Here is a 21,530-nt window from a genome sequence, read left to right as displayed (position 1 = left end):
ATTGAGTTTTATTTCCCGTTGCTAAACAAACAACCTCACTCTGCTTCTTAGTGACACTCTTAGTATACATGCGCAAGTCTAGAGATGTAGTTGTTGTAATGGTTGTAGTTTAGTGTTGTATTTGTTCTTTGTGTTGTCCCTTGTTTTGTTTTTGTTGCTGTTGTTTTTTGTTTTTTGTTGTTTGTTTTGTCTTTAGTGTGTTGTCTTTGTAAATGTCGGTTTGGGACCCCCTTGAAAACGAGGTGAAACACCTCAAGGGGCTTATCCTAGTAAAATACAATTCAATACATTTTTCATATTTGTATTTATTTCAGTTCATTTCCAATAACTTTAAAAGCTTTGTCAGGAGAAATGTTTCTGGAACAATCTTCCCGTGTTGTTTATGTGGAATTAACTGAGACAGATTTTTTTATCTTTAGGTACAAAGGTGTTTGTACCTTTAAGGACCTGTCACATGTTAATGACATGAACTTTATTACACTCGTCATGTCACAGTACATAGTGTATTGGTTCTCCTCCTGCAGGAGTAGGTGCCAACAACCTAACAAAAGAAAAGAAACATAAAACAATAAAATATGAATAAATGATCCAAGTATTCTTTCTCAAATATTATTTATTTTATATGAAAATGGACGTTTGAAAAAAGACCTACATATATTTTAGACAAGAAGATAAGAGTAAGAATGACTAATGTGTGCGTAACTGATGCGTAATTTCACCTACCTTATCAAGGTTGTTGACACCTTTGCATCTGTTGGAGTCCTTTATTATGATGAGCTGTCTTCACTTTGTTGCTTACATCTGTACTGCAGTGTTTTGTGCTTAGGACCAATGTGTGGGTCTTTGTGAAAGTGAAGGTGGAGGAGAAGACCGCTCTTCCTCTTGCCTGGAGCAAATCAGGGGGAAGTTCAGGCTTGTTTCTTGAATTTCACACACATAAGCCTGCAGTTTGTCTGTGTCCTAATCTTTCCAGTCTGGGACTGAGCGTCTCCCATGCAGGTTGGTCATGGCCACAATATGCTGCAGGATTTCGTCCGTCAGCATCAGAGCAAAACTGGACGTCGGGTCAGTGTTTCGGGCAGCAGCATAGTGTGTCAGTCCTGGGATCGAACCTCTGGCTACAGGGATGTAGCGGAGTGTCGCACTGGAAGTGGGAGACCAAATTATCTTCTGAGGCCTCCTCCGTTTCAGCCTCAGAGACCTCGGAGGAGGATGAGGAGACATCCTCGGACTCAGAGTGCATGATCTGTTCAAGAGCCTCCTGTGTGCTGAAATTGCCATCTTCAAAATGACTACTCCCGCACTACTACTCGTACTTATAACCAATAAGTTAAAAAACACACACATACGCACGCATGCACACAATGACACACACACAAACACACAATTATCCAACATCAATAGTGACACACACTTCTCATTTCAGTAGCAAGGCACCCTTGAAGAAACCAGTGAAAAGGTTGACATTTTGCTGCATGCTTTGAATTTGGAAAAGTGGCGCCATCTGGTGGACAAATGTAAATGTTACAAATTGAAAGCCATCAGTCCATGCAATCTTAACATAAAGGAATGCACAAGTTTGTTAAAATGAATATGTGGGATCAAAAATGCCATTGTCCATGGTTTTTCAATGGAGCACGTTTTGTCCAACAAATAACGTGGTTTTTGTTTAGCCATGTTAGGCTAATTTAAGGAACTGAGATGACAATTCTAAAAATATTTAATTAAAAATGAATATCCTCTGGCAATTGTGAGCTATATTGAATTAACACAGCCAAGATGGCTTGAAAATAAAAAAACTGAGTGGCATAAAATGTCCCTAGGAACTCTTGAGCAGGATGAGTTTGAATCTATCGACATGTATGAGCTAAACCGGAGTCCTCTCATTGGAATAATCAAAAACAAATTAAAATCAGGAGTAGGATTAGGCACTTCCAAGCTCTTGGTTTATTTTGAGGGTTAAAGAACGCCCACAGACGACAGGTCCCTTTATTTAGACAACACATATATAATTTCTCATGTTCACCCTGCAGTCTGACGGGATGAAGGTCACCTCGTCTTCCCGACTCATCGTCCCATCGTCTCGCTGCTACATACACGACCAGAGGAGGAAAATCAACGTCTGCAACAACATCAGTGATGTAAACAGAAGAAAAAGAAAACAGGTTTAACAAACAGAGGGGAATGAACAGCAGAAAAAATGAAGCTAACAGAAGAAGTGAATCATCCGGAAATCAGTCGAGGCAATCTGAAATTAAGAGCAGTGTGATAAAGGCTTCGTTAAATAAGAGACAGAGCAGCTGAAACATGGTCCATTTAAAGAAGCTGACAGTGAATCTGATACAAAAACACCCTCAAATAGACAAACGTGTGAAATGTGAGCTGGGTTCATTCCTCTGATCAGACTTTAAATCTGTTTGAATCAGATTTATTGGAGTATATACATTTCATGATTAATACGAGTGAACAAAAAAGCATCTCGGACACTTTGGGACATTTTTTCGTCCAAATTAAAATCTACTTCAGATCTGTGTGTCCAATACAGGGACAGGTCCTGAATATGTTTAGCCTAGCTTAGCATAAAGACTGGAAGCAGAGGGAAACTGTTAGCCTAGCTACATGAACATTGTTTGTAATATATCCTCAAAGTGCTCTGAATCTGTTTGGTTTATTAATGACATAATGAGAGCTAGCTGTGTTTGATGACAGAAGTCATTAGAGTTCTCTGCCTGCAAGACACAAGTTTGTTAACTTTTTTAAAAACCCTTATGATCAGATGGACATCACAAAAATATTCCAGTCGACTCCTTTTGTCACAGTTTGAAGCCACATCGCTGATGACTGAGTAGATATTTTACCTTAATGATTTTTAGTCAGCTGGTGACCCTGCTTCAGTCAGCGTCTTTACCGTTTCATTACGCCGGGAAGCACCAACCGTGTAGAAGTTCAAACGAAGCCTAGTGAGAACGTCATTTCAAATTTAGGACAGAGGTTATGCTCCAATGAAATTTAAGATGTTGCACCAGCTGAGATAGTCAATATGGTTGTCATGGTGATGGTTTGTAAAAGGTGTGATCATTTTGGATGGGTTGGAAGGGTTTTATCGGCTGTTTACTGTCAGCAGTGTGTTCCATTGACAGATTACATCCCTCAGAAATGTATCATGACTGATGATTTTATTCCTGCTTTAGTTCTCAATGAGCAGAGAGGATTTCATCTGTCCAATAACAGAGTACTGCTAAATTAGTTTATGTTGTAATTCATGATTTAACCACTAGATGTCACTGTTATTTGGCTCCAGTTGTAGATAAAGGTTGTAGGCTTTAGTTATCACCTAATTGTAATGCTTTTTTATATTTAACATTTAAGTTTCTGTTAATGGATTAAGGTCAGTTAACAAAAGTTATTTTAAGCCTTTAGTTAATGTTCAGAGACAATGAGACACGAGAAGAAACACACAAAAAAACCCTGCTTTAAGAAAAATGCTTTTCACTGATTGGCCACATTAAGTAATTTCTGCCACAATATTTTGGTTAGTTTGGACGTCACGCCCTGCTAATTAAGATCAGCCTTGCATCTCTGTAGTTCCCAAACTGTGACACAACTTAGGTTACAGACTATCTGGTCTTCATGTAGGGTTCAGTGTGGACATCACACAAATGTTGGTTTTGGAGAAGATAAAACCTCTAAGACTGAGGGTTCATTTAAAGACTCAGTGTGTAAAGTTTACAGCCTGCCATGCTGCTGATCCTGCAGCTCTGTTAACAATGGTGCAGGTAAAAACACACCAGTGCAACCATTCAGATGACATCTCGCTAGTTGATCGGGTCTTCTTCACTAGTGGATTTAAAGACCTGTTTTCGTAAGTGAGGGAGCCATGGAAGCAGTCTATCTGGCTCCAGTCCGTTTTACAAATCCAAACCTCTGCCTGTACTGGAGAACACTTTACATAACATTGAACTTAATGTGTGCAGAGAATTAAACGTTTTTAGTCCAAATAAAGTCAAGCAAGGAAAAGAAGAAAAATTAAAAGATCCTCATGATCGCATTATGCTCCTATAACCCTCAGATGATGTTATTTTAAAATCTCTTAATTCAAGTGGAAACTATTTTGTAGTTTTTCATGTAACAAACCCTTAAATGCCAGCCAGTGACTGGGTCTACCTTCCTTATGTTTGTTTCCTATAAATGACACGTCTTTAAATGTGTCTGGAGAATCACATTAAACCCGGACTAGGATTTGTTTGCTTTCACCAGCTAGCGAACTGAATTATCCTGAATTTATTTGAATCATGTTTCAGTCCGTTTGAAAGTATTCTCTCCTCTTTAGTTTTTTGTCTCCTGTTGCATCTGTTTTTTTAAACTGTCCTACATAATTAATGTCTCTATCTCACCGGCTGCAAAACAAATCTAACTACAGGTACAAATAAAGTCACGTGCACCTGAATGTAACCTGGTTAATGTTTAGACATGCACACATTTTTGAAGTGCTTCCAGGTTAAATATACTCCCAGTCTTAGTCCTCTACCAAAGATCATGTATCATTACCCAAACAAAATAATGACCATAAAATACATCAAGATGTGTTTTCATCATATCTGGTGTTTCATCAACCCTTCACGTGTTCGCAGAATTCACAAGACGGAATTATTCTGTGACTGTTTTTTACACAATGTCAGAAACAAAACTGTGACGTTCATTTTCTCTTTTTACTTTAAAGGTTTTCAAAACTCTGAAACAGATTTGACTTGGTGTGGAAGGTGTGTTCAGACCAAAAGCAATACCTGTGTAAATAATATTGTTAAATTCCAGTCTGTCTATCATCACCTGTTCTCTCTCTCTCTCTCTCTCTCTCTCTCAACGGAGTTCATCTCCCTCCTCCTCCATGAACTGTGTCTGGGTGAACATTCCTGCTTCTTGCAGCTACTTGAGGCTGGCCAGGTCCCAGTTCGAGGACCTGTAAGCTAGGATCAGTACCAGGATTTATCCGATGTACACCAGCAACCGGTTCAGCCGATAAGCTCCTGTTCTTCTGTCTATGAACCCAAAATGAACAGATTTTATTCTGATTTAATTACAATGAACAGGCTGAAAAGATGCTTAAGTAACTAAATCATTTTGAGAAAATGTATAAAGTCTCAATTCATGATTTTTCCCGTCTGACTGCACCACAATAAGCAAACGAGTTTTAAATGCTCAGTTTTTAAATGGAATTTGGATCAAGCATCTCTGAAGCAACATCAGGGCATTGTTTCATAAAACAGCGTCACATACATTTGTGGGTTTCAAAACTTTTCATTGACTTTTTGTTTTACAGCGGTCTACAAAAAAAACAACTTACTTTTGGTCTGAACACACCTTTTGTAACCGATGTCATAAAAATCAGCACATCATCTTCCCCAAACTTTGGGTTCTGCTAGCTTTGATTCACATCTTCACTTATCGTCCTGGTGACAAATGAATCGGGTCCCACAGAACTTCAAGCTAGGAGAGATGGTTTTCTGCTGTCAGCGCCCTCTCCTCACAGCCAGAAAATCCTCAGTTCAGATCCAGCAGGGGGGGCGTCCCTGTGATGAGTCTGGATTCTCTGCCTGCGATGGTCCAAGCACATGCAGGGTCAGTTGGAGCGGACTTTGCGCCCCAGTGTGTCAGCCTTGTTTAACAGGCGTCATGTCCGGGGTGAGCCCCTCCCCCTGGCCAGTCTACAGCCCTCGTGTCTCTAGATTAACAGGTTTGTAAAATAAATCAATTATGTTTTCACACACTCGGTGTTATGTAGTGAACCCAGGCTTTTAGATCCACCACATTATGTTTTTCTTCAGTCATTTAAATCGGATTCGGTAGAAGAAAAACACAAAGACCGTCAAAGATCTACAGACAACCTTCCTGAACCTGAACCTGAACGTGGATGTGTACCTTCACAGGTGTGTTCTCCTACAAACAGTACCTCTGAGAAAACAAAGATAAAGCGACAGAAAAGAAAAGAGGATATGAATCGACATCTTGATTTCAGCCTCAGTTAAATTATCATGGTCTGCTCCATTAAAGATCCATGAGAGTTGTTATTTTTTAGCAAAAGTGAACTCAGAATTTACATTTCGGGGCGACGCAGGGCGGAGGAGCAATAGTTTATGGGGTAAGAAAAGAAAAAGAGAAAGGAGGGTAGCCCATTCCAAGAATCCAGACAAGGTGAACTGTTTTCGTTCAAATCACCATGTCGGAGTTTAAGTCACTCCCCAGCGTTCAATGCCACTTTAATATCAAACTGCTGTCTTTAATCCGAGTATCAGCCTCATTTAGTGAAGGCGGCCACCACGGCCCAAAGCAGCTCATTGGCGTTGGTCTTCATGCTCTCGCCCTCTGGCTCCAGCTCCAGCAGCAGTCTCACTCTCTTCATGGCGAGGTCATACTGGTCGTCTAGCAGCGGGGCGAAGGCGTTCTCCAGCACGTCCGAGGAATGGGCCAGGAAGATGAGTGCCAGCAGACGCTTGTCTATCCGATTGGGATCATTCACCCACTTGTCCAGCACGACCTCCTGGACCCTCTTGATAAGCCGCTGCTTGATGTTGTTGTTGGTCAGAGGATGTGTGGTCATGTCGAAGAGCAGGAAGTTCTGCTTCTCGGTGGTGAGGACGCCTTTTTCCACCAGGTTCTTTGCAAGACGCTCGCGTACGTTCCTCAGCTGGTAGTGAAGCTTCAGAGGGTTCCACGTCTCTCCTGAAAACAAGATAACACCAAAGACGGTTAATGATGTCACTCAAAGGTGACGTGATGTGAAAGATGATTTAAAGATGTGACAAAGACAACAGTCAGAGTGAGGAGAGTGTGTCACTCTTCCCTTAGCTTGCTGAATAGACAAAAGGTGAGTTTCTATTTGATTTTGAAATAAAGCATTCACAAGAAAGGTCTTTGCTTCTTTGGAGTCACTCACTCAGACATGGTCTCTCTCATGTCTCTTGCAAACATGTGACAGTAATCCGGCAGATTAAATGATTCTGACGCTGCTTGGTCATAAACAAAATTAATCTCAAACAGAGCAGCTTTCTTATTTTTAACATCTCTCAATACAAGCTTGCTTTAAAAATGACAGAAACACGTTTTTTGTCTCATATAAGCTTTGACAATGTTGAACGTGTAAAATACACACACCGGTCATTTAAGAAAATTATGAACCTGCAGCCTACGGTGTGCAAGTCAGACAAAACATCAAAGTGTGCATTTATGGACTGTTTCTGTTTGTGGAGCGCAGGGGGCTTTGTAACAGAGTCTGTTTGTCTACGTTTACAGCAGGCTGTAACGTTACTAACAATATGTTTCTGATTGTTGTAACCCATACCAACCAGCTGATCTCTGCATGATAAATACAGAAACAATCAGATGAAACGGTGTGATAAAAACTTGTATAAAACACAAAATAGGAGCCCGATCTGTTGGAGGGGTGATCCAAACAGATCAGCTGTGATCTGTTTCACCTCTACATTAAGTACCGTATTTTCCGCACTATAAGGCGCACTTAAAAGCCTTTAATTTTCTCAAAAAACGACAGTGCGCCTTATAATCCGGAGCGCCTTATATATGGATCAATTGGTTAATTGGTTGATCCATACTGGTTGTACACGGCGCTCAGCGACACTGACTCGGATAATGACGAGAGGGAGCCGGGCATGTTGGATGCCGTACTCGCCCAACTGTTCAATTCGGACACTGAAGAAGAAGAATTCCTTAGCTGCAGACACGGTGAGAGTGAACGGAGTAAAGTCCAACCGACTGTTTGACCGGGTCACGTGTGTTCCCACCTCGGTCTGTACGGATCACGGATCAACTGTGTGCTGTAGCACTAAAAGTAAAAAGTAAAAAGGTTCGCGTGGTGGCTGGCGCTCCAGTGCAAGTAAGTGTGTGTGTGTGTGTGTGTGTGTGTGTGTGTGTGTGTGTGTGTGTGTGTGTGTGTGTGTGTGTGTGTGTGTGTGCGCGCTGTTTGTTGGTGTGTCTCGTCCCCCGCGATGCTCACAGTCATGACAGCAGAGAGGAGCAGAGAAAAGTAGCTGTAGCTTCATCAAATGCGCTTAATACTCGTAGCATAGTTTCTATATATGACTTTTTGGTAAAACATTTACCCCCCCCCGGTTTTACCTGCACGTCCTTGCGCATGCCTGCACTCTCTCTCTTGCGCGCGCTCTCTCTCTCTCGCTCCCCCGCTCGCTCTCTCGCTCGCTCTCTCGCTCTCTCATGCACGCAGCAATTTCATGAATAAATGAAAAATTAAATACACACAGGTCGGAAGTATACTTGGGCTCCCAACACAGGTATCGTGTGTGGGAAACAGTGCAATGAGATGAAATTGAAATCACTTTTCTATTTTACAATTGTATTTTATATTGACTAAACATCTCGCGATCGACTGAGAATCAGTCAGCGATCTACCTGTTGATCGCGATCGACTGTTTGGGCACCCCTGCACTAACGTTTGAATTAGCGGTATCAGACTGTGTTTCTTTTACGTGTTTACAATTGAACAAGGCTGGGAGATATTGTGAATATGCACATTAACGTTTGAACAACGTTGAGTTATTGTGAATGCACTACGTATAAAACTACGTTTTGAGAGTTAAGAGAAACGTTAAAGAAATAATTTATTATTTGGGGAAATCGTCTTATGTACTTTTGTTTTTGTAGTTTTATACGTTACGTTTTATACGTATTTATATTTATATATTCACAATATCTCCCAGCCTTGTTCAGTTGTAAACACGTTCTATTCTATGCGCCTTATAATCCGGTGCGCCCTATATATGAAAACAGTTCTAAAATAGGCCATTCATTGAAGGTGCGCCTTATAATCCGGTGCGCCTTATAGTGCGGAAAATACAGTAGTTAATTAGTTGCCATTTAATAGTTGTCAAAATCAGATAAGAGGGGTTATGGGGGTCTCATCCAGAAATATTTTTTTTGTTTAAATGCACCAATTTGGATATTTACTGCAGCATTTTATAGTTTTGGTCTAGTTTCAGTCCTCTTTTTGGTCTTTTTCTCTCTATTCTCTTTGAGCATTCATCAGGCACAATTTCAAACAATGATAAATACTTGAATACTTTTACCAACACGTGAACTTTAGAAGTTTTCTGTTTCCGCCCAGCTGGTGAATTTCTATAGCTGTAGCTGTTCACAAGTCACCTATGTATAGTTTATATGTAGTTTAGTACTACTCAATGGATTTCCTTTGGTTTATTTATGCACACACAAGAATCCCATCACTGTTAAACATTGAATTAATGTCATAAACAAGCAACGACTTGTCAAACAATGAAACTAACGACAGCTAGTTAACATAGAAAATGTTTGGTGAGGCAGCAATCGTTTATGTAGCACATCAGACCGTCATCACAATTTTAATCACACATCACAGCTTTCCTCACATCATGGATATATATATGACTAAAATCTATTTTCCTATTCAGGGGAAATACAAAATTGAATGAGTCCAACATGTTTTTAATGCACTGTTATCTTAATTGAAGCTATAAATTCCAGATATTTCGTTGTTGTCTGTAAAGTTGTGACACACTGACACAGAATCCAAAAGCCTGGTGGGTCTGCAGAGTTCAAAATCATAGTATCCTGAAACATCATCACATCAGCTGCTGCTTCACAGGAGGTTTTGGGATGAGATTTATTTTAGCGACACGTGATACTCAGTTTAAAGTTGTGTTAAATAAAGACACGTGATGTTTACTTTAAAGTTTTGTTTGGTTAAAACAGCTTTTGGTTTGGGTCAGTTTCCTTCACAGATCTGCAAAGATAAAACCGCTGTGCGTCTATGGCACGATGAAAACAATGAACTCACCGCTGAGAAGTTCGATCCAGCTCTGCACCGTCTCTGGAGGCTGTGTGTCTTTGATGTGTTTCAGAGCTTCATCCAAGAGGACGTCCCCTGTCGGAGCGTCGGACTTACAGATCACCTGCGGGTTCAATCCAGAAGAAACAAAGTTACAGGGGTTCGAAAAATAACTGCTTTCTTTTCACCCATCACATCGCTCACTTACATTCATATCAGGAGTTGAAACCATTGACAGCTTGTTGAAAACTGTAGGCTTCACATTTAATACATTACTTTTTCGTTTCACCGAGATTAACAGCTTTTAGGACTCATTTTTTTAGTCGGATTCCAAAAGAAACCACAGCAGAAAAACAGGGCACAACAAGATGACGTTATTACATAAGAAACAGTCAAACCCTAAACTGTGAAAACTATGTAAAAAAAAAAAAAACACAGTTCAATAATACACCGCTCCCAAAAAACATGTTTTCACCTCTTTATGGAAGCTCGAGACATTCCTCCTTTGAGGATCCACCAAAATATCCATCTCAGACACATTTTAAAAGATTTTATTTGTGATGTTTTCACTTATGCTTATGAATATACTAATTACAGGTGCAAAAAGTAGTAAGATGAGAACCCGACAACATCAGACGTCATCTTACTGAGGAAGCTGCAACCAGGAATGTTTTTGCTTCTTTTGCTTGATTTAAATGGATAACCTGTTATTCATTGGATTCTGCTGTTTTTATTACCTTAATGAAAATAAATCCAACACCACTTTCTCCAAAAGCTAACCCCCTCATTTCACTCTGCACCTTAATGAAGCATGTTAGGATGAAGGATTATGTACCAGTCAAGATATGGGGTGAACAGAGTTTGTTAATAGTTTGCTGAGATAATAACTTTACATTACAACAACACCCGTTATCTATATATTTGCGTTCCTGTTGCCTGCAAAGACATGGACGAGGAACAAGGGGACCCAACAAGGCACTGGGAGAGTCCTACAGGAAAACTTTTGTGATTTTCTTTCTTTTCTCACTTAGCAGAGCTTGTTAGTTTGTTTTAAGTGGAGATAGTGGTGCACTCATAATATCCACATCGGTGATTTTTGTGTTGTGCTTTAACTTTTGTTAACAACAGAGAAAAACTTTAATCGGCTCAGTGCCGCCAAAGGCTCGTCAACACAAAGCACCACACTTCAGTTGCTCCACATTCAAACAAGAGCAACAAATGGCATTCTGTTTGCATTGGGAAGCGAAATTCATAGAGTAGAAAAATGAATATTAAAGGTCCCATATTATGCTTTGTCTGGTTTTATATGCCCTTTAGTGTGTTTTCCAAGTGTCCTGTACATGTTTAGGCACATCATGTGCAAAAATTCAAAGTCCATGGAAACACGGCTTCTCCTACGTCCTCCTGTTAGCTGTAGCATTAGCTGCATGTAACACTCGGTTCTAGCCCCCCTCGAAAAAAAATTGTCAGTCCGACGTCATTGTCAGTGTGAGATCACTGATCTAAGCCCATTGGCTCGTTGCGGCAAGCCCAGCAGCTCATGTTTAAATTTCCAAGACGCGTGCTGAGCAACTGACCAATAACGACAGAGCGGATCAGCAGACCAATCAGAGCAGACTTGGCCCACGTGGGGTCTAACAGTTTGGGCACAGCAGAGTGTAGCTGACGGACTCAGAGCGGAGAGGGAGCAAGGAGGAGCAGTACATGAAAACAGACACTTTTTTCGGACTTTCGCTATTGTGAACGTACAAAAGTAGGAACATAGATTAAATATATGAACCCCAAAAAGGGCAGAATATGGACTCTTTAAACGGTGTGGACCACGGTGACCGTTGCTGCGCGATATCAGGCGCTAGTGTGCTGTTAAGAAAGGCGGTTACATTGTTAGTCTCAGTGTCTGACAACATAAGAGAGACGACCACAACAGAGATAGACCTTTTCGTTAAAGAGAAAGATGATTTTTAACCATAAACAGCAGTTACATCACTCTTTACAAACATACCAGACTACCTTGATAAAAACAAGAAGTTGACCTCACAGAATAGAGTAGCTGCTGGTCCACTGCTGGCTTAAGTGTTGTTTGTTTTTATGTCTATCACAAATAGTGTTGTATACAAACTGACCATTTAAAGCCTCAAAGACACAAAACAACAACAAACAAGCAGCCGTGAACCAGACACTTTTGTGTTGTGAGGTTAAATTGTCGTTTTATTTGACAGAGTCTGGCTAGCTTAAAAAATTCAGAATTTTATAAAAGGGAAATGGCAAAAAACAAGAAGAGAAAAGAAGGTAAGAAAGGAAAAACAAAATAATTATTAATGCAGTAAAATCAGAGAGATGTGTCCCACCTTCCTAGCCAGCAGACCTTTCCTCCTCATGCCACAGGCCTCCAGCTGCAGGCGTCCTCTCAGGGCCAGTTCAATCAGCATGCAGCCGCGCAGCCCGGAGGAAATGCAGTCGTTCCAGAAGGAGGTGTAACCCTACAGCATGGAAACACACATCACAACACTGGTTTTTCAAAAACAGTTGGCACTGAAGATCAGGATTTGCTAACAAGAGATCTCACTGGACCAAGAATGCAAAAAACGAGGAAACAAGGAGAACTCAAGTGAGGCCCGAGGAATCAACTTAAATCAAACAGGTCAATAGAAATCAAACTTACAGGTACTTTCAGGCACAAATATTTGAATCCACTAGAAAAACTTGGCATCAAATGAGTTCTCACTGGTTCAAACATTTCAGCTGACACTACAGTCTTACAACTTTTGTAAAGTGTGTGCGTCCATGCGTGTATCACACACACATAAATATGTGTGTGTGCTTTTGTGTGTGTGTGTGTGTGTGTGTGCTCTTATAGATGTATGCGGATTGAATATATATATATATATATATATATATATATATATATATATATATATATATATATATATATATATATATAAAATAATATAATATATACTATATATTTAGTCAAACCACCTAGTCTACCACTGATGCAGGGAAAAGGACAGGAGCACACCACACTGTCGGTCCACACTTTAACATCCAGCTTTGACGTTTATATAACACCTAGCTGTGCAATCTGTCAGTTTGGAAATTAAGTGATAGCTATCAAGTTATTTAATTAAACTTAACATGGATAATTAATCTATCCTGGCTCAGATCAAACGGTGTCTCATCACCTCACTGAGTCAGTCCGCAGGTCGAGCTACACTTGCAGCTCGATTAAGAGAAGTCCATCAGGGATGATTGAGACATGTTTTTATTTCATTCTTTAACATCATGAATAAATGCTGAATCTAACATGTGTTTACACAATAGATTTCCTGTCACCAATGCCTTATTACTTCCACAGAGAATCAATGTGTAAAAATAAAAGCCAGTTATGAGTACCTGGGCGCATCGGTACTCTTTCATTAAGGCTATAACTATCTAACAATAACAGAGAGAAGTCGGAGGTCAACAGGAGAAACCCACACCTGTCTGTACAGAACACATGCTGAAAAATGTTTTATAAAATATCATAAGTTTCATCCTACTTTGGATGTTGAAGGTCAAGGTAAAATTGTGATAAGATGTCTTGTAGAAACCAACTTTATGCGCATGCATATTAAATACAATTATGGGAAGAAACCATAAGTAATAGAAGACTAAACAAGGAGTCACATTTTGGTCTTAGTCTCGAGTTGAACAATTGAATAGAGTTGTAACAATACCAGAATTTCAGACCGCGATAAGATTCTTGTGTAAGTGATACTGAGACCTACTTTGATACCATGGCAACAAATACAAATACTAGACACCCGATATTGGGTCATATTTTGTTTCGTATTACCCAAAAATGAAAACTGCACTCCTACACACTGTCAAAATTGCATAAAAACAACAACATACAAACAACTATGCCATTGTTTTTTGTGCAATTCATAGTACCCACATCTTAGTGGTCAAGAATCAGTGCAGTTAAATTTAGGGTGAAAGATTTGGATGTATGCATCGCACATTGCACTGGTGAAATGTTCAGTTTAGTCTGAGTAAAAAACATCAAAAGACTATTTTAGTATTTAATAAGTGAGCATACAATCTTTATCTCCAAAACAACCTGAACTATCAGTATATGATGTTAAAGACAATTAGAATAAATCATTTTTACATTTAATATTTAAAAATGAAGAATGCATATAATAAATGTATAATTAAAATACTGAGTTTTTCTTCTGGAGCTTGGATAAACCTTCAGGATGGTTTAGTAATTTGAGATTTAAAGTAATGTATGTGTGTACTTCTGACTCTCTTTCAAAATAATGGGAATTAGTTTTAGTTGGTTTGACAAGTAAAACACAATACATGTATAAATATAATCATTTTAGCCTATAAGGACTTATTGTAACCCTGTCAGTAAGTTACAGCCCGTCATTCTTCATCGTTCCTGTAAACCTGTATTTAACCTACAGACGGCTACAGATCATTAACATCTGTGTGATTATTTTACGAGTTCAGCTACTTTTCTCCTCTAATGATTAACACAACGACAACTATCCGTTACCAGACCAAACATGGGCTAAGTACCCGACATTCACTGCTGATTAAATGTAAAATATCTGTCCATAATATGAAGATAAAGGACCATTATTATTGTTAGCTACTGCGTTAGCTCGCTAGCTTTAAAGCTAACACGGATGCTATGTTTGTTAAGCAAACAGAGCTAGCTAGCGTTAGCTTTTTTTAACGTCATTGTTTATCTTTATTTACAGAGTTATTAATCGGCTGTTTCTGATATCACCTCTCGGTCCTTCAGTCCCAGCAGAAGCACTTCTTCCATTAGGGTGAGACGGGTTTCTTTGGAGTCTCCGGTGTCGTCGTCGTCCTGCTCGTCTCCCCGCCGGTTCTCGTCCTCCTCCTGACCGGACGGACGGTCCTTGTCAGCGGCTAGGCGTGAGGCTTCAGTCCGCCTCTGCACCAGGCCTGAGCTCCGCTGATTGAGGGAAGTCATGTCTGCCGGCGAGTCAGCTCAACAACGACGGAAACAACCCGCCTCGGACCGAACAGCCGGGATGTCTTACCGTGTTACAGGTCGGACACCATACAGCATGTGCCCTAAAGTGTGGTTCAGTACGGAGGGCTGTGCTCACTTGTCACCCGGATTACTGCTCCTTCTCCTAGGCTCTGTCCTCAGCCATGTACCGCTGGATAATGTCTGTCTAATATGGCGCCGTGTGGAGAGTGTGATACCGAACTTATCCAGCAGGTAGAAGCCGAGATAACCTGCAGAGACCACGGACTGTGTATGCTGCAGACTGAGAAACTTAGAACAGGACTACTGCCACATCAGCACATCTCATAAGCACAAACTCCAGCCACACTGTTATGATGAAGCTCTTTTAATCAGCATTATGCTATTTTGTATTGAATACCTCTCTAATACCCTATTTATGAGTAGTTCTTTTTCAGCCATCAAACATAATACACTAATTTTAAACAATATAGACAGTTAAAACAAAGTCAACAGAGATGTATTAAAGAAGTAAACTGCTTATAAAAAAGCCTATTCTACATTATTATCCAATACCAGCTTCCAAAGAACAAAGAAAAACAACAACAGATAAATCATTCATCTGTAAGCCTCAAAAATAGCTTTACCAAGCTTCTTTTTTTGTTTAAATCAAAAGTGAATTACAGGGTTGCATTTTATATTGGCATCATTCTTTAAGTTAACCCTAACAACTGAAACACATCTCATTTCAGTTAATTTTTTTTGCCAAGTTTGTACAATAATAAACTCACAAACACCTCTTAAATCACATTTTCTCTCCTGAATTGAAAATAACTTTTGGATAGAGTCTGGATTTGACTTTGCCCTAAAATGAGAATTAGAAAAAGTGAATTTGTGTGTGTGTACTTAATAGATTTTCTTGTAAATAATCCTTTTCTCTCTGTCCACTTACCCTGGCACTGCACATAAATACTTCGACCTTCATTCAGCCACCAAACTGTTTATTATCTACTCACTCATCATTTACTCAGATGTACATAACTACTAATATATTTGTAAATATATGTGAACATATTTTGCAAACGCTGCTGTACAGGATTCCTGCAAACAAAGTTTTGTTGTGTTTTTATACAATGACAATAAAGCTTCTATCTATTATTGTCTATTATTGTCCAAAGTGTCACAAGAAGACTTAAAGCGTCACCCTCCTCTGAAACAACGTTGGCCCATTTCTCACACGTCTTTGCAAAGATTTCTCCTTCACGTCTTAAAGAGAAAGTTATTTTACTATTCCCATACATTCCCAGAGGTTTGGGGGTTCAGGTTTATACCATTTCCTAATGTAATTGTTTTCTTTTTTTTGGGGGGGGGGGGGGGGGGGGTTTGCAAGCGGTAAACAGTCAACACAGATGCCAGTTCATGACAACATCCTCTCATTAAAGTAAGATACAGGGCCTTTACATCATCAGGGACTCCATGACCCAAAATCTATAAGATTAAAAAAAAGACTGAGAATCTATTTTACAGTCTTTAACTATTGAACTCAACAAACCGTGATTTACTTTATGTACGATCATAAAGAACAAATGCTGAAAAAAGCTACATTAAAACAACACAGGCACTAATTAGTAGATAAGGTATTCACAATATCAGAGTTTTAAACTTTGATATGATTCTAGTAAAAATCTAGCCAAATTGATACCTGATTGGATACCATGGCAACACAAACAGAGGTCCTAGACATCCAATATTGGATAATTTGTTGTTTTTAAATATCACAAATTGCAAACAAACTTCTTCACATGTTCTAAATTGCTCAAAAACATTTTATGTTTAGTCAATTTGTCATGGATTAATTCTTCTCCCACACAACTGTCTTCTGATTTAGTTTTTAAAAGCTTCATTACTTTTCAATACTTTATCTATCATTGAAATAACAGAGATTTTATGGTTCTAAAACAAGTGGTATTGACAAAGTGTTGAACATTTTGACAACCTTAATGCTGATTCATGTAATAAGTTACAGTATAAAAATGACAACACGAACTTTGAAATGGCTCACATGTCGATGATGTTTCAGTGTGTTGTGTTCAGGATATCCTCTCTATTGTTGTATTGTTTTCAGAGGAAGAATCCTTCATGTGGTCCTGTGATGTAATCTGTGCAGTCATCCAGAGTGGGAGTTCACTTTTTGTCCACTAGGTGACAGCTCTGTTCACTCTCCTACTGTACTACTATCCATACCATGGAGAAGAGTACACTGTGTCTCTGTGTTGTGTTGGCAATGATTCAGATTTAAGACTTACAGGTATCTCACCTGTAAAAATGTTCTTCATTTGAGAGAAGTTTCACATATTTACTGATCAACAGACTCATCCTTCACCATAATCTCTGCAGAATGATGGAGACAAACAGAAAAATAATTGGATATGAAAATGTACATCTGCACTGACTGAAGAGTTCTTGAGACAAAGCTTTTAACATTTACAAAGTAATGATAACCTGATGGAAATGAACCCGTTCATACATGAATTAGTGAATAACAGAGCAGTTCTATACTTTTGTTACTTCTGTGGACATGCAAAGTGTTTTTCTTTTATTATTCATAATAAAATAATACTAATAATTCATCATTTTGAGGAAGTTACAGAACTGTCCACATGAGTGACATCATGCAGCACTGTAACGTAAAAAATATTCTTTTTTTTAAAGGCATAGACAAAATGTATATTTATTTCTGCTTTTAATACACAGTTTCATTTTGTCACATGTGCGCTGAGATGGAGAGATTTGAGTTTAGACTTGAGCTTTTTCTATAGAAACACAATAAATGAATCTGATGGGATAAAACCTTGCAAGTTATATTTGAAAATAATTGACTCACCGAAAAGAAAAGGCTCAACGTCAAACATTTTCCAGAACAACAAAGTCTCCATTTTAATATGAATTGTTCATGAAATATAGCCAGGTTATTAATGATGATTTTATCAAAACAGTATTTACATCTTTAAAATGATATTGCTCTTGTTAGTTGATGTTAAAAAATCACCTGGGAGTGTCTTCTAGAAATGAGGGATTTGTAAGATACTCCTGAGCTTCACAACATTTCTGACTTTCTAGTATTGGCCATCCTGATTCTGAAAAACATTTTCTTACACTTACTACGGCTGGCCAGCGGGTGGCGCTGTGCAGGATGACCTTCTTATGTCCACTGAAGTGGCTCATGAAACCATTCTATCAAAACCCACATATGAAGAAAATAAGAAGCAAAGCCTCAATGAGATTTAGACTCTCATGTACAAGAGTGTCCTGCCAAAACAGGCAGGCAGCACAATGTAACAAGTGACATAAAACACAGATCAACATATCCTGAGTCACAGAGCAGGAAGTTATTACCTTAAACAAATGAAATAATAATGTTCTGCACACATCATTATTATATTGTGCGTACAATAATTATCTTGTTGAAAAAAAAGTATCTTCTGCGCACATAATAAATAAAATCACTTTATGCTCTATGGGGCTCTGGGGATTTAGACAAAAACTGAATCTTTATCCCCGTTTCCACCAAGCGGTCCAGTTTGGTTCAGTTTGATACAGTAAACCCTGAACTTGTTTGCGTTTCCACAGCCCTTACCCCGTACCCTTACTTGGTAAGTGCAGGGTAAGCCAGATGGAGATAGCCACTTTGAATTAGTGACATAGCAGCAAAACACAGTGTAGCCCGCTATTAATTAAGTTAAACCAAAAAGAAGAAAGGGACACAGTAAACAAAGGACTCTTTAAGGTTGGATCAGTACCCTTGGCACCCCAACAGGAGGGTACCAAAAAAGTAGGACAGTACGGATCCCTTATTTTGGTACCATTCCCGAAACGCCTATGAATGGATACCAAACCGAACTGAACTGGACCGCTTGGTGGAAATGGGGATTATCTGTTGATCATCTAGATGCTGATGCAGACAATCATTTTTTTTGGATCGATATATATCTCTGAAAGGCCGACTAATTGGATCCTTTTTAAGAAAAACAGAAATGTACGTTGTGTGCACAAGATAAAATACCTTTTTTTTATTTTATTTTTTACAACATTTGGGACTTGAGTGTCTCCGTAGTTTTGTCTCTTTAAATTTCAGTCTGTGGTATTTTAAAACCTAGAGTACGGTAGTTCCCACTGGTCCTGAACGTTGCACCATGTCCTGGACGTGGGCGGGGATAGAAATCCTAGATGTGGGCGGAGCTACAAGACCACTTGGATGGGAGGAAGTGATGGTTCGGAGGCGGAGTCGTACACAAAAAATAGCCTCCTCACCAAACTGTGGACATGTAGGCTCCGCCCTCCGGCCGCAGACAGACTCCGAATGAAAGCCCATCACAAAGTCTGTGACCGCGATACCTGCGGACAAACACACACACACGCACACACACACTAATGACTGTAAATCAACACTTTATCCGCTTCTGTGATCAGTTTCCCTGCGCTGGATTTCTCCTGGATGGAGTTTAAAAGTCTGGACACACTTTTTTTTCTCTCTCCAGGCTGCAGCTCTGCTCTACTTCATTCCCGCACGGATTTAACCACTAAGACGCTTTAATAAACTGTGGATGTGTGATTGTCGGAGGAATAACTAACCTCAGTATCTAATTCAAATTTTAAAAAAACCTGGAAAACATGGGAGTATTTTGATGTTTTGACCTGGAATCGGGAGCCTTGGAGCTGCAGGACCATGTAGCTCAGAGGTACGTCTGCTCTGCTTTTTACTTTAATGACATTTGGGAATATGAAATTACAGTCACTTTACATTGGCCTACACAGACTATGTTCATATCAAATATCCTATAATGTTGGCAGATAGAGGTGGATATATTATTAGGATGCAGTTTAATTACAGTCATGACGACAACAGCTCTGACCCAAAACAAGAAGTCTGCTCGGTTTCGTTCGGCTTGTAGCCTACAACTGAAATTACTTTTTCAAATCAGAAATTTGTCTGATTTTTTGCCACCATAACAGCCAAATCGTGTTATGAACTCCAACCTTGCCTTGCTTTTTTAGCTCCATTCTTGTGTTTTCCTCCCCCTCCTGATATAGCCTACATTAATCCTACACTGGCTCTAAGCGATATTTTCTGCTTTTATGTGATTTTTTTTTTTTTTTTGTACTTTTAATCCTATTATTGCATTGAGAATGTAACAAGAGGAACAAAAAAAAAGGTTAAACAAGGCATCTCAAAACATCATGAATAAACCCACTCAAACTAAAGGTGTTGTGTGCAGTTTGGACATGATTTTTTTGATGATCAAAACTGTTGAGTTAGAAATTATAAAGTAGAAAGTAGATCAGATCTGCACCTGTATTTCTGTCAGACTGTTGTGACTCTGTCAGGACTAAAATGATCTGAACTTCTCTCTGTAGAAAACCTCTCTCTCTGCAGTCACAGTTTCTCTCACATGCTCTTTTGGCTGCAGCTTCAACATGACTTCACTTTGAAATAATGTGATAGCTTTTACATGTAGCTGCAGCCTCCCAACAGACACCAGCGGTATTTAGTTTAACACAGAGACTATAGAGGCTGTAGTCCTTGTCACAGCGACCATGGGTTCTAATCCAACCTCAGCCCTTTGCTCCTCGTCACCCCCCCCCCCTTTCCTCCCTACATTTCCTGTCTCTCTTCAGCTGTCCTAATAAATGCAACTATCACAGTTTTATACAGACATACGGGTCTGTAGTCTGAGTAAAGGAAATTATATTTGCCTTCATCATTTGTTGATTCTCTAAAAAACAATGTTGAAATAGTCTTTCGCACTTAATCATCATTTAGTACTACTTTAGTACATAAAGTACTACACTGACATAGTACTTTCACTTTTGCGAGAAACTCCTGAAAAACTCCTGAAAAACTCCTGAAGTCTTCAGGGTGAGCTGCATGTGTAAACACAAACAGACTTCATCCAGAGTTTCTCCCTGCCAGCCCCCTATAGTCATTTTTGCGCAGAAAGTCAGAGTGAGCTGATGTGAGAACGCAGAAGGATGTTATGAAGAGAATTAACCTTGAGTGAGTGGGTGCTGATTTTTATTCCCTGCAATCAGTGCAAACCGACTGTCAGCACGCAACCGGTACGAGTTCTGTGCATGTAAACTGCTGCATTATCTTTTCTGTTCACCAGTACGTTCTGCTCCACTCTTTGATATTGTGATTCCGTTGAACTGTATACATGTAGCATTAATATAAAGGCAAATATTCCCATCATGGCTTGGATAGCGCAGGGGGACCAGAGACTTGGGACCACCTCTGTCCCTGGAGGTGGCTAAGGCATACAACAGAATACAATCTAAAAAACATACGTTTATTGTAAACACTAATTTATTATAAGAAAGGCTAGAAGCAGATTACAAGTAATTAAGACGTTAGCATTGAGTGGTCAAAACTCCCTCTTGGTGGCTCGTGCCCCCTGGGGGGTCCCGACACCCGCTATGGGAATCACTGGTATAGTGGACTTTGTCTCTTCATCCACTATTTCCACGTCTTTCTTTTTACTTCAAGTCTTGCCTCAGGAAACCCTTCACCCCCTTCCTGTCTGACAGAGTTAGCCCCCCGCTGTGAGGTGCATATGTGAACAACCAGGTCGGGAGGATTTCAGGGGCAGTCCTCCTGAAATTCTCTGGAAATTTGTAGGAGTGCATGTGTGAAAACGGCTTAAGAGA

General features: G+C 39.5%; 2 protein-coding genes and 1 long non-coding RNA gene across 6 annotated transcripts in view; 2 read left to right on the top strand and 1 right to left on the bottom strand.

Moving 5' to 3' along the window:
- Window positions 1-4,582: 4,582 nt before the first annotated feature.
- Window positions 4,583-15,062, bottom strand: golph3a (golgi phosphoprotein 3a). Its single transcript, XM_020631072.3, has 4 exons — window positions 14,616-15,062; window positions 12,181-12,312; window positions 9,842-9,956; window positions 4,583-6,717 (listed from the first exon to the last, which is right to left on the bottom strand). Exons 1-4 carry the CDS (start codon window positions 14,823-14,825, stop codon window positions 6,293-6,295), a joined length of 882 nt encoding a protein of 293 aa, XP_020486728.2. The 5' UTR covers window positions 14,826-15,062; the 3' UTR covers window positions 4,583-6,292.
- Window positions 14,300-15,986, top strand: LOC136182690 (uncharacterized). Its single transcript, XR_010668732.1, has 2 exons — window positions 14,300-14,424; window positions 14,587-15,986. It is a non-coding gene; the product is annotated as an uncharacterized lncRNA (long non-coding RNA).
- A 3,173-nt stretch (window positions 15,987-19,159) lies between these two features.
- pdzd2 (PDZ domain containing 2) overlaps window positions 19,160-21,530 on the top strand; it is a 59,327-nt gene continuing 56,956 nt past the window's right edge. For all 4 annotated transcript variants that reach the window (XM_065963445.1, XM_065963452.1, XM_065963447.1 and 1 more), the window contains exon 1: window positions 19,160-19,564. The gene's annotated coding sequence lies outside the window, so the exon portion shown is untranslated. The remainder of the gene's footprint in view (window positions 19,565-21,530) is intronic.

This window comes from Labrus bergylta, chromosome 2 (genome assembly GCF_963930695.1).
Source record: "Labrus bergylta chromosome 2, fLabBer1.1, whole genome shotgun sequence".
NCBI lineage: Eukaryota > Metazoa > Chordata > Actinopteri > Labriformes > Labridae > Labrus > Labrus bergylta.
The sequence above is the reverse complement of the archived record's forward strand: the minus strand, read 5'-3'. Positions and strand labels throughout refer to the sequence as shown.

What these genes read in the sequence shown, in the direction of transcription:
- golph3a (XM_020631072.3), bottom strand. Translation starts at nt 14,825, where the DNA reads ATGACTTCCCTCAATCAGCGGAGCTCAGGCCTGGTGCAGAGGCGGACT. An exon ending in TGGGACTGAAGGACCGAGAG is followed by an intron (nt 12,313 to 14,615) that starts GTGATATCAGAA and finishes TCCATGCTGTAG; the next exon opens with GGTTACACCTCCTTCTGGAA. An exon ending in AAGGTCTGCTGGCTAGGAAG is followed by an intron (nt 9,957 to 12,180) that starts GTGGGACACATC and finishes TTGAACCCGCAG; the next exon opens with GTGATCTGTAAGTCCGACGC.